The sequence below is a fragment of the Phacochoerus africanus genome, chromosome 11, assembly GCF_016906955.1.
Source record: "Phacochoerus africanus isolate WHEZ1 chromosome 11, ROS_Pafr_v1, whole genome shotgun sequence".
Taxonomy (NCBI): domain Eukaryota; kingdom Metazoa; phylum Chordata; class Mammalia; order Artiodactyla; family Suidae; genus Phacochoerus; species Phacochoerus africanus.
The window spans coordinates 103,449,650-103,463,493 of NC_062554.1; the positions used below are offsets into that span (position 1 = coordinate 103,449,650).

The 13,844-nt window shown below is 36.1% G+C and overlaps 1 protein-coding gene across 1 annotated transcript in view; it reads right to left on the bottom strand.

Moving 5' to 3' along the window:
- The window catches only part of ORC5 (origin recognition complex subunit 5), an 84,255-nt gene that overhangs the window by 54,867 nt on the left and 15,544 nt on the right, over positions 1 to 13,844 (bottom strand). Inside the window, exons 4-6 of the mRNA XM_047753141.1 lie at positions 10,152 to 10,226; positions 6,542 to 6,653; positions 633 to 763 (exon numbers count right to left, since the gene is read on the bottom strand). Coding sequence (XP_047609097.1) covers positions 633 to 763; positions 6,542 to 6,653; positions 10,152 to 10,226 — 318 coding nt within the window. The remainder of the gene's footprint in view (positions 1 to 632; positions 764 to 6,541; positions 6,654 to 10,151; positions 10,227 to 13,844) is intronic.

Genomic DNA, 13,844 nt, shown 5'->3' on the forward strand with positions numbered 1-13,844 from the left:
CTTCCAAAAACAGGAGTTCCCGTCGTGGCGCAGTGGTTAACGAATCCGACTGGGAACCATGAGGTTGCGGGTTGGGTCCCTGCCCTTGCTCAGTGGGTTAACAATCCGGCGTTGCCGTGAGCTGTGGTGTAGGTTGCAGACGTGGCTTGGATCCCGCGTTGCTGTGGCTCTGGCGTAGGCCAGTGGCTACAGCTCTGATTCGACCCCTAGCCTGGGAACCTCCATATGCCGAGGGAGCGGCCCAAAGAAATAGCAAAAAGACAAAAAAAAAAAAAATCCAAAAAACTGCTTTTCACATCTCCTTTCTGTTAACCTTCATTATAATTTTAATGAAGTGCTGCATTTCTGCCATTAGAGAAAAGAGAGAAAAGAGAAAGGAAGAAATTAAAAAAAAAAGAAAAAAACCACTCCCAAGGAAATATGAAAAGACACAACTAAAGATTATTAAAACTTCCTGAATAGGTCAAAGTTTGTCCTAACCCACAGACTTCTAACTTCTCATGGTATACTGGCCTCAAAAGGCCTTATCCAAATTTCGAGAATAAATTTTCAGCTTCTAGCCTATCTCACACCCTTTACATATGAAAAAATACTAAAAGATGTACTTTTTTTCAAGTAAAATGAGCACTCACCAGATGTCGGAGCTCTTTCAAATCTCGGCAGACAGTGTAGAAAACTCCAAGAAGAATATTAATGTAGGCAGCATAGAAATCAGCAGAATATTCTGGAGGATGATCATGGGACAAGATCTTTTGAAGGTTCCCTGTTCACAGGACATAAATGAACAGAAATGATTGACATGGCACCTTAGTTACATTTTATAACAAAGATTTAAACAATAAATACACAGGCTCAACAATTATAAGGAATAATAAAACAGTTACAAGATTGGAATGGAAAAGTAATACAAGTTTTGAAACTGAGGTAAAGAAAATCTAATGTTCTTTAAAAAAATAAATAAATTAAATAAAATAAATTTAACTTCACACTAAGCAATGACACCTAAAGAAAAATCTCAAGAAACTTTTAACAGGCAACATTAATATCAAGGGCAAAAAATAATATGGATTCTAGTTCATTTTTCTGCCAATTAGGTAAATCAACTACATAAAAACAAGGGGTACTACATAAACTACCAGGAAACTGGAAAATGCTCTTCATTTTTTCTAAAATGAAAAGAACTCATGAATTTCTTAATGAAAATCTTTACTCTGTCATTCCCTTTTTTATAAAACACATTTTCTTCTACAACTTTGGTATCTTTATTTCTGTCTTAAACTCTTTATACAACATCACGTTTAGAGACCTAAATTTATATTTTATCCTGCTAGAAATACTGTATTATAGAAGCACAGTTAAAACTAAAGAAACAAATTTCCCAGTTACATTATTCAAAATTTCCCAGTTAGAGCACATGAATCAATTGATCATTCACTCATTCCTTATTGCAATTCCCTCTGACTTCTTGATGCAATGGTCTCTTTATACTTCTCAGTTAAGAGCTCACTGAATGTAACTAATACTTTAAGCCCAATTCCACAGAGTTCAAGACATTTTTAATACTTAGAAGTGATAATTCTTATGGGATATTCTGATCATGTCAATTTCCTTTTGTCTACGGACCCATTAGGTAATTTTTTTAACCATGGATATTTTGCCACTTACCATTAGCCTTTGATTTTAACTACGCGATTTTCCATCACAGTCAGTTAGATATAGGTACGTAACAATATATATGGAACAGCAGCACCTCTGGAGGCGATTCCCACCTGGCACAATGGGTTAAGGATCTGGCATTGCCATAGCTGCAGTGTAGGTTGGACCTATGGTTTGGATCTGATCCCTGACCTGGGAACACCATACGCTACAGGGCAGCGAAAAGAAAAAAAAAAAAAAAAAGGCAATCGACCAAAAAAATTAGCAAACAAAAGCCTAAAAAACATTTCTTTTCTTTTTCTTTTTTTTTTTGCTTTTCAGGTCCACACCTGCAGCATATGGAGGTTCCCAGGCTAGGGGTCCAATCAGAGCTACAGCTGCCGGACTACGCCACAGCCACAGTAACATGGGATCTGAGCTGCATCTGCGACCTACACCACAGCTCACGGCAACATTGGATACTTGACCCACCAAGTGAGGCCAGGGATCAAACCCACAACCTCATGGTTCCTAATCAGATTCGCTTCCATTGCACCACGACGGCAACTCCCTGAAAAAACATTTCGAAGTCTAATTTTACACCTAGGATGTTATTCTGAAGGAATTCCAGATAGAGGACTATTACTACATCTGCATTTTTATAACAAAACCACTGAAAAAGGTATACCAAGTCCAAAACTTGACGTTGGAATCCATGTATCTTCACATTCCAACATCGACTTTAAAATTAGTATTACTAAGCTTTTTAAAGCATAAATATTGGTACACTAAAAATTTCTAAAAGTTACCCTAAAACTTGGAGACAAAGATATATATAAAAGCTGCTAAGTAACTGGGTAGATGGAAGGAAAAAAGGGAGCGGGGGAAAGGAGGGAAGGAATCAATCAATGGTCAGACAGACGAACATACATAGGCAAAAAAGATGGTCTCTAAACACGTGGATGAGGAAATCTGGAAAAAAATTAAGTCTCCAGCTCAGACTGCACTTGGAAGCTCCTCTTACCCTAGATAGCCATTACAGGTGACCCTCAGTGCCTCATATGAAAGTTGATTAGATGTGACCAATGACCCATTTCAGTTCTGATTAAAGTCTTCTAAGAATTAGAATTCTCATTGGGTTGCTATAAAAGTACACCAGACGCTCAGTTATAAATTACTGACAAAATTTTAGAATACAACTCTACATTAAGGAAGCCATGCTAGGGAGTTCCCCTTGTGGCTCAACGGTAACAAAACCAAGTAGTATCCATGGAGACTCAGGTTTGATCTCTGGCCCCATTCAGTAGGTTAAGGATCCAGCATTGCCATGAGCTATGGTGTAAGTCACAGATGCAGCCTGGATCCCACATTGCTGTGGCTGTGGCAGAGGCCAGAAGCTGCAACTCTGATTCGACCCCTAGCCTGAGAATTTCATATGCCATGGATGGGCCCCTAAAAAGACAAAAAGAAAAAAAAAAGGAAGTCATGTCAACTCTAACAGTCTAAGACTATTCAAAGTTATTAAAAATCCCATCTCTAACAGAAAGTTGAAAGCAGAGTACTAGCAAGTAATAAAGTGAAAGAGAAAACATTTGACTGGTCTCCCATTGTCTTATATTCTCACTATCAGAGTGTGGTCCAACACACCAAGAACAGCCATTTCTAACTTGGAGAGGGACTTCTGCTTCTAGTTATAAGGGAGTAAGAAGGTCCAGAAATACTCTCCCATAATAAACAAATAAAATTGCATAAAACAGAGGAAAACAACTATGTTCAGACATCAAGCAACAGGCAATAAAGGACTGTGACACATGAGTAAAAGGAATTAAATGAGATGAGTCTTAACCACCAGCCAGGCCTTCTAACTAGAGGTAATTTTAGCACTATATTAGAAGAGAGTTCCAAAAGGAACCCCTTAATCTCAGTGAGTCGAGGAGGCAGAGATCAGAGTAGAGGGAGCTAAGGCAGCTAGAATTTGCAGGCTAGAGTGTATGAGAGAAGTTGTAAGTCAAACAATTTCCAGAGTTTAGACAGGGCTGTAACTTCATTTTGACACTGATAAGATGGACAAACTGCTAAACACATGGGACATTCAGCAGAGAACCAAAAAGCAGAGAACCCAAAAGGACTATGTCTTAAAAGTGGAGCTAAAGTTGGCCCTGGAATAAAGGCTAGACCCTTTCTCCAAAAGAGCTTAAAAATAACCTCAAAAGGGTCAAACATATTTTCAAATGATTTAAGTGCTTGCCAGAAAAAAGTTCAACATGCAACATGAACTTTAATATCGTTCAATCAAAAATTACTAAACACATGAGAAAGCATAATGGATACCCGTAATAGAGAAAAATTAGTCAAGAGCAACAACCTCAAAATGAAAGCGGTAACAGAATTAGTACACAAGGACATTAAGACAACTATTAGAACATGCTCAAGGATAAAAGGAAAACAAAAGATGATGAGATCTGTCACGAAAAATTCCACTGAATTGGATTAACTACAAATTAGACACATAGAAATTAGACACTTATAGAAAGACCAGTGGACTTGAAGACATAGGAACAAAAATTTAAAAAAAAGACATTTAGGAAAAAAGATGCAAAATTTAAATAAATAAATAAGAGATTCAGCAGGACAGTATCAAGCAGTCTAACAGACTATATGTCTAGCAGACTACATGTAATGCAGTCCCAAAAAAACATTGAAGGAGGTGGACAGAACAAAATATTTGAAGAAATAATGGCTAAAAATTTTCCGAAGTTAAAATTGTACACTCATATCCCCAAAGAGTTCAACAAATTTCCAGCAGGATAAATAAAAGATATTTTCCACCTTGCCTTTTTATTTCTGTAAAGCCCCAAGTAATAATGTAAATAATATAAGGTCCAAATTACAAGGTTTATAATAAATGTATGTGTAAAATGCAGGACAAAAATAGCACAAAGGCTGTAAAGTAGAAAATCATAAATTACTGAGATTTTCAGGTTGTTTATCAGAGCACAACTTATCCTGATTGACGCAAAAACCAAACTAAAAATCTGATCAACTGCACTATAATACACCTGGAGAAAAAAATGTATTACCAAAACATGAGTAATGTGCATGCAGGAGAGACCAGAAAACAAGAAATCCAAACTGGGCCCCTAGTGATACTCTTGACAGGAGAATGTGTCTTAAACAGTAGATTCCATCGAGAGATGATGTGTATTTCAGCTTATGCCTGAATGACTTAGCCACTAAGATTATCTTTTTTGCCCTGTTTCCATGTTTGCTTATTCTGACTATAATCTGGTTTAACAATTAATGCTACCTTTTTGAATGTCTTTCTGTGTGATTATGGTGCTTCTGAGTTATTTTTTAAAAAGCTGTTATGTTAAAGGCCCAAAGCTTTAATAATCAAGTGAACTTGGCTCCCTATTTTATGCTTTTCAAAAAACTATAGCCTACACTCTCTAAAACTGGCAACATCACTTTATTTAATTATGTCCTCAAATTCTCTCCACCTCTGCTTTGTATCCTTAACATTTAAAAAATATGTAGGAGTTCCCGTCGTGGTGCAGCAGAAACAAATCCGACTAGGAAGTTGAGGTTGCAGGTTCAATCCCTGGCCTCGCTAGGTGGGTTGAAGATCCGGGGTTGCTATGAGCTGTGGGATAGGTTGCAGACACAGCTTGGATCCCGAGTTGCTGTGGTTCTGTCATAGGCCGGTAGGCCAGCGGCTACAGCTCCAATTAGACCCCGAGTCTGGGAACCTCCATATGCCACAGGCGCGGCCCTGAGAAAGACAAAAAGACAAAATAAATAAATAAAAATAAAAAATATGTAATCAAATTCTACAATTGACTATAGCACACTTTAATTTTGGTTTCACTAGAAAATCAGTATTTTTTTTATAATTTTCTTAAATTCTAAATAATTTTTCATTCTTCAACCTAAAATGAGTCATGATAAACTTTAACATCTTACAGTGATGACATAAGTACAAAGAAAGTTTTTAATGAAATCCTTTTATTTAATTTTCTTCCTCCCCTTTTCTCCTTGTGATCTTCATACAAGGGGAGCTATTGAAAATAAGGACTCCCTTCACCTATTTTGGGTTGCTTATTTCTATCTCGGTTAATTAGCTAAGGCAGGAGGTGTTATCTGATTGCTGTTCTTGTGAAAACAGGCAAAAATGTGTTGATCTTAGTAATAATGTCTATATCTGATTAGTTCAGAGGGATAGTGTTAATGAGGCCAAGATCAAGGAAGGATATTTTTCATAGCCTCTAACCACTTTACGCTTTACAGCTATAATCTTTGAATCAGAAGTACTATATTTGTACACTAATAGAACAGTATTCATCTACAAAATTACTGAGCAACACATAAAGCTATTGTGTTCTTCCAAAGACAAATATCATCAGGATATATGAAATTTAAACACAAACCAAAAAGAAATAAACACAGGGTGAGCAGGTGCTACTATAAGAGCTACTGCAATGAAAAACGAGATTTACAAAATCAAAACATACACTCCACACAGTACTTAACTCAAGTACATGGTATATAAAAATTTCAGTACAATTTTAACATGCTTTGCCAATCTAGTCTGATTCTTACTTGTTATAATCAAAATATATATATATTACTGTACTTAAAAAAGAGTGAAAATACACCTTTAGCACAAATATGTGAGAAAGAACTGCTCATTCAAAAAACTTTTATAATTATACAAGAACAGCCTCTCACAGTTCCAAAATAAAACCTCTGTGAGTGAATATAAGCAACATTTTATTTTTGACTGGCAGCAAACCTGAACAAATTAAGACATTAAAGTATTCCCATTTGAACATGCTAGCTCATCGTTCAAACAAGAAAAACTATTTTACTGAATATCATTTGTCAAAAACAATGTTTTCAAATTTACCTATGCTATAATCAGGGAAATACAAGACAAATGGCTCAAAGCATCCAGTATTTGGACGAAACTTTTCCCAAACAATTTCGCTCAGAAAGATAACAGTCACATTTCTGTCAGTCTGTAAAAGAAATAAAAGTAACTCTGCATTAAAAAATCTTAATCAGAAGAGTAATTCCGTTTGAATTTTTTTCAAAATAAATCCAGCAAAGTTTCAACATATAACAAATTATCTGCATATTAATAAGCCATATTTAGAAAACCCAATCAAGGAACTCATCCTTGTATGCAAATTTTCATAATTATTAAGAATTTCCATAAAACTTTTAGGTTAACAGACAATTCAGTTACCCATTAAAGGTTACGGCAGTCACACAAGGACTTATTTTATAGAAATTAAGAAACCCATCTGTTTGAATGATTTAGACAAGATTCCATGGGAATTTTCAAAGAAATCATAAGCTTACAATCAATAAACCAAAAAAAGCAAAACTTAACATCTCATTATTACAATGGCTACAGCATCCAGAGAAAAGAAAATGAGTTGAAAAAGATGTTGACTATACATTAAAAACACGAACAAGTATAAGTATATACACACCAATGTTAGGTAAGTAGACATCTTTGGAAATATATTTAGAAATTGCAATTAGTATCCCAAAAATAACATTAAGAGAACAAGCTCAGAAGCTCCCACTGTGGCTCAGTGGGTTAAGAATCCAACATAATGTCCACAAGAATGCAGGTTTGATCCCTGCCTCACTTAGCATTGCCACAAGCCACAGCTCAGATCCAGTGTCACCAGGGCTGTGGCATTAGGCCTACAGCTGCAGCTCCAATTCGATCCCTAGCCCAGGAACTTCCCTATACCACAGGTAAGGCCACAAGAGGGAGAGAGGGAGCGGGGGTGGGGAGAGAGAGAACAAGCTCAATGTGTATGCTATCCTTCTAGAGAGAGGCTACAAATGTTCTATGATGCATGCGAGTCAGAATTTATCTGCAGACAACTCTGCATTCTCAACACAAATTTTAATTTTCCCAATGTTCTTTTGGACACCTCCCAAACTAACAAAACAGACATGACATCTGTTTTGTTCTGTAACTATACTTAGGATCCAATCTCATGTTAATTACACTATAATTTGATGGTGATTTACTATTTATTGACTTCTAACTTATGTGTAATCCAATTTTCATTACTGAAATATACTTCTCACTGACCAAGATAGCTGAGTTCAATAAATTAGTAATTCCACAGAAAATGTAGCATCTTTATGAAAGAGAGAAAAAGATTTTTACTTTCAAATGCTCTTTTTGTCTTATTATTAAGAGTCCCTAAATTTATTTCCATAGGGATAAAAAAGCATATTCTAAACACAATTTTGATTTCAAAGCAATGAGTTTTTGCTTTAAAATGATTATCCAAAAGTATTTTATAAACTCAGCTAAAAAAATACTTAGCAGTTAAAAAAGTAGAGGTTATTTATCAGTCTGAAAGTATTTTAAATTGGTAATGTTCTCATCTGTTCTCATCTCAAAGTACAAGTGAAAGTACTTTCAATGTACAGTGATATCTATCACAATTTAAACTTTATTTTACTCTAGTAAGTATTTAATATAAAAAAGGGAAATGCAAAGTTCCCACTGTGACTCAGCAGGTTACAAACCCTATTGGTATCCATGAGGATACAGGTTTGATACCTGGCCTCACTCAGTGGGTTAAGGATCCTGCGCTGCTGAGCTGTGGTATAGGCCAGCAGCTGCAGCTCCAATTTGACACCCAGACTGGGAACTTCCATATGTCACAGGTGTGGCTCTAAAAAGAAAAAAAAGTGTGTGTGTGGGGGGGTGCTTTTGCTATATTTCTCTTAAATAAAATAGGCATTTAAAAATTAGCCATATTTTCAGAAACATCAAAACAATTTTCTGATGGAGTTGAGCTTACTATGAATCTTTTCATTTTCTTCATATAGCTTCCATAATTAAAACTAAGAAAAAGTGAAAGGCCTAAGTACTTTGATGGGGTGCATGAACATGATTTCTGGGCACAGGAAAAAATAATAGGGTAAGCTGCACTGGAAGGGTGAGAAGACAGCAAGAGCATACTCTGATAGCAAAGAGGGAGTCCTTGAGCAAAATGGGAAATAGTGGATGAACATATGCAAAAATATACAAAGACAACACAACATAACAAAACAAAAGGAAAAAGAGAAAGAGACCTCTACTTAATGAGGATGGGTCCCCAGTATCAGTAGTCAAGTACCAAGAGTTAATCAAACTGAGAAAGGCTGGACTGCATGAGGAAATTTCCAGGATAAGTCACCAAGCCTTATTCTCCTCCCGTCCCCTCCACATCTTCCCCCCAAGACTATTAACAAAAGCAGATTTTAGGAGTTGCCATTGTGGCTCAGCAGAAATGAACCTGACTAGTATTCATGAGGCTATGGGTTAGATCCCTGGCTGTGCTAAGTGGACTACGGATCCGATGTTGCTGCAAGCTGTGGTATAGGTTGCAGATGCAGCTTGGATCAGATGTTGCTGTGGCTGTGGTGTAGGCCAGTAGCTGTAGCTCTGATTCAACCCCTAGCCTGGGAACTTCCATATGCAGCAGGTGCAGCCCTAAAAAGCAAAAAAAAAATCGGACTTTTAAGAGTCAGCCTAAAGCACACAATATCAGTAGCAGTCAGTTGAGAACTCTGGGCTTTTCAAATTTGAGTAATGTATTTAACTTTTCAAAGGTGGAAATGCTCTAGATACTGTCTCCCCAAATACTTATTTCATTTTTATTACAATGTTCCTTAATATTTAAATAATATAGACATTCAACTAAGTAATCATAAACTATGCTCAAGGCACTTATAAAATTATACAATCAAATATTTTCATTTGTAACTTAAATACAAAACTATAAAACTATTAAAATGGAAATTAACATTAATTGAATATGATGAACATTACTGTTTGGCTTAAACTAAATCTTTGCTCACTCCATGAACATAGTACTAACAGGAAACAGCCACGGTCCTTTTGTGTTTAGCATTCCTGGACCAAGTGTTATTGGTGAAAATTGAATGCCCTCACCAATTTCCTTTCTTCAAACTATGAAAACTACTACCCGTTGTTGCCATCATATTATTATTTGGCTTTCACCTGACACATATATATGGTAGGTCCATCCCTATTCTTTTCTCATTAGGCCATGACAATTAGAACAGTATTAATATTATTCAGTGCCAACATAATTATAAGCTGAAACATAAAACTGGTTCTGAAAACTGAGTGGCCATGAAACAGATCATTAGATGACCCAGAATAGACATTTCATTCTTTTTCTAGATTAGTTCAAACTCCAGCTCCCCCAACCATTTACTCTAGCAAAAACCTAAAATCTTTTACTAGAAAGCAGTGTTAGTCACTTCACAATGAAAAATAAAAGCTAAAATAATCAAAGAATAGGTGTAACAAATTACAAATTGCTTAACTTTGAAAAAATCCTCCACTTCACTCATAAAAGAAAATGCCTATCAAATTTTTATTGAGATTATTTCTCACTTATCAAATTGGCAAAATGAAAAATCTAACAAAGATCTACTGATTAAAAGACTCGTACATCACTTACCAATTCTTGCAACCTAAGAAACCCAGGTAAAAGATTTGCTTCCATATCTCTTAGATACTCTGCTTTATCTAGAACCTTATCAAAAAAAAAAATGCAATGTCAATTTCAAAAGCCCTTTAACATTTACATAGTATAATGCACAATTCGAGATTTAAACTTTCCACATTTAAAAAAAAAGTAACTCATGAATTAATTTTTAAATGGTATTTATAATTGTGGAAGACATTTTAAATAAGTCAAGTAAGTTAAAAAAAAGAACTACTAACATGCTTCAACCAAATTTCTAGAGAACGCATCACTGTTATACTAAAAAAAAGTTTATTTTAAAGATATACCATCAAAAAGATAATAAATTAAGATGCTTTAAGGACATTTTCTTAGGTATACAAGAAATACAACTATGTATATATTTTATTTCATCTGATAAAAAACAAATGTCTACCAAGTACAGATAATTACAAAGCTTTCTGACCTGAGAGAGAGAAGAAAATTTTCAACTTCATCATGTAAAACTTTTCTTGGGGTTCCCATTGTGGCTCAGCGGAATCAAACCTAACTAGTAACCTTGAGGACACAGGTTCAATCCCTTGCCTCACTCAGTGGGTTAAGAATCTGGCATTGCCGTGAGTTGTGGTGTAGACCGCAGATGCGGCTCAGATCCTGCGTTGCTATGGTTGGCAAATGAAGCTCCGATTCAACCCCTTAGCCTGGGAACTTCCATATGCCGTGGGTGTGGCCCTAAAAAAATCAAGAAACAAAAACCTAAAAAAACACTTTTCTGCAGTTCCTGTCGTGGCGCTGTGGTTAACGAATCCAACTAGAAACCATGAGGTTGCAGGTTCAATCCCTGGCCTTGCTCAGTGGGTTAAGGATCCAGCATTGCCGTGAGCTGCGGTATAGGTCGCAGATGCGGCTCGGATCCCTCATTGCTGTGGCTCTGGCATAGGCCAGCGGCTACAGCTCCGATGTGACCCCTAGCCTGGGAACCTTCATATGCTGCGGGAGCGGCCCTAGAAAAGAACACTTTTCTTCCTTCAACTTTCTAACTGCATGTTAACTAGAAAACTGATCATGTTAAAAAAGATTAAATTTTTGTTCAGTGTTATGATAATGCTACTGGGACTACATTTATTTAAGGTACTTATATTTGAGATATATAGTATATATACATACTACATACATACACATGTACATGTACCTAGGGATAACATACATACATATATATATATATATACACACACACACTCACACACTATATAGTAGATATATATAGTATATGGAGATATGTAGTATACACAGATATGGGTAACATAATATGATGAAAGAAACAATGGATCAGGTATGGATGACAAGTCTGGCCACATGTTAATAACTGTTGAACTGTTAATGATAATTACTGAAGTGATGGGTTCACAGGGGGACATCTATTATTTTAAAGTTTAAAATACTAATAATAAAAAACATTTAAAAAAAAACCTGCTTCAAGAGATCATCCATTAGTCCATTAAAAATTCAAGATATTAAAAGCACTATCAAAATATTTATTCCAACTTTTGTTCTTACTTCTTGTTATGGAAATTTAAAAATATACACAAAAGCAGAGTGATTATTACCATGACCTCCCACATATACTTCACCCAACCCCAAGAAACACCAACACACAGTCAATCTTGTTTCTTCTATCCACCTTCACTTTTCTCCTCTACCATTTTGCTGGATTATTTCAAAGTAAATTCCAAACATACTATTCCATCGGTATGCTATCAGTATACAGCTGTTAAGAGATAACAGGATTTAAAAAAAAAAAAATGTTAACTATAATCTTCTATGAATCTTTCTGCATTTACTGGAGGACATTTTTTCTAGAACTTTCTCTCATCCATCATTTAGCGACCCAGAAATAGTTCACATAGAACAAGAGGGATTTAAATGATGGATTCCCTTTGAGTACTAGTTTTCATGATAATGAGTTTCTGCCTGTATTAGCTTTCTGTGGTTGCTACAACACATTACCACAAACTCGGTGGCGTAAAATAGACGAATATTTTATTCTCTCACAATTCCGGAAGCCACAGTTTGAAATCAGTTTCATTAGGCTAAAAACAATGCACTGACAAGGCCACACTCCTTCCAGCAGTTCTAGGGCAGACTCTATTCCATGTCTCTTCTAGCTTTTGGTGGCTGCCAGCACTCTTTGGCTATCACACCAATCTTCAAGGCCAGCATCTTCAAGCTTCTCACTCTGCCTGCTTCTGCTCTGTTACCTATCTGTCTGTGTGTGTGGTATAGTCAAATCTCCCCTGCCTCTCTCCCATATGGACATTTGTGACTGCATTTTGCATACCCATAAAATCCAGGTAAATCTCTCCATCTCACCTTAATATTCTTAATCATATCTGCGAAGACCCTTTTTCCAAATGAAGTAAAATTTACAGGGCCCATTTTTCAGTCTACTACGGCATCCTAGTAAGTTAAACTCCTAGGATAACCGAGCCGAGGTTTTTTAGGTTTTACTTATCTGTCTAGTATCATTATGAATTCATGGATTTCAACCTAAAAAATGTGCTTCCTTCTGTTAAAGTCATTATTCTTTTTGATGGTCAAATTGTCCTCTTTGGTCAGCTGAAGTCGCTTTCAAATTGACTTCTGTGCCTTTCTTTTCCCCACAGCTTTATTAGGGTATTACTGACACATAACACTGTGTGAGTTTAAGGTCTTGATTTGATAATTCTGTATTGCAAAATGATTACCACCTTAGTGTTAGCTAATACCTCCATCACTTCACATAATTATTATTTCTTTTTGTGGTGAGAACATTTAAGATGTACTCTACTCTAGCAACTTCCAAGTATTAATACAGTACTATTAACTACAATCACATCGTACATTAGATGCCCCAGAACTTACTCATCTTCTAACTGGAAGTCTGTGCTCTTTGACTAACAACTTCCCTTCTCTTCTATTCCCCTCCCACGTCTCCTGTAACCACCATCTGACTCTGTTTCTATGACTTTGGCTCTTATGGGATCCACAAATATGCAAGATCATACAGTATTTGTCTTTCCCTGATTTACTTCACTTAGCATAACATCTTTAAAGTCTATCCATGTTGTCACAACTGGCAGAATTTCCTTCTTTTTCATGGTGAATGATATTCCAGCGTGTGTGTGTGTGTGTGAAACCTCTTTGTTCATTCATCCACCAATGGACATTTAGGTTGTTTCCTCACCTTGGCTATTGCGAATAATGCTGCAGTGAACATGGAAATACAGATAACTTCTCTTCGAGAGCCTGTTTTCATTTCTTTTGGAATATATACCCAGAAATGAGATCACTGAATCACACGGTAGTCCTATTTTTTAATTTTCTGAAGAACCTCCATACTATTTTCTGTGTTGGCTGCACCAATTTACATTCCCACAAACAATGCACAAAGGTTCTCTTTGGGTTCTCCATGTCTTTGTTAACACTTAATGTCTTGACTTTTTTACGACAACCATCTAACAGATGAGAGATGATAGATTATTACAGCTCTAACTTGTAACTCCCTGATGATTAGTGATGGTGAGCACCTTTTCATGTACCTATTGCCCACTTGTATGTCTTCTTTGGAAAAATGTCAATTCATGTCTTCTGACAGTTTTTTAATTGCATTATTTGGTTTTATGCTATTGAGCTGTATGAGCTCCTTAT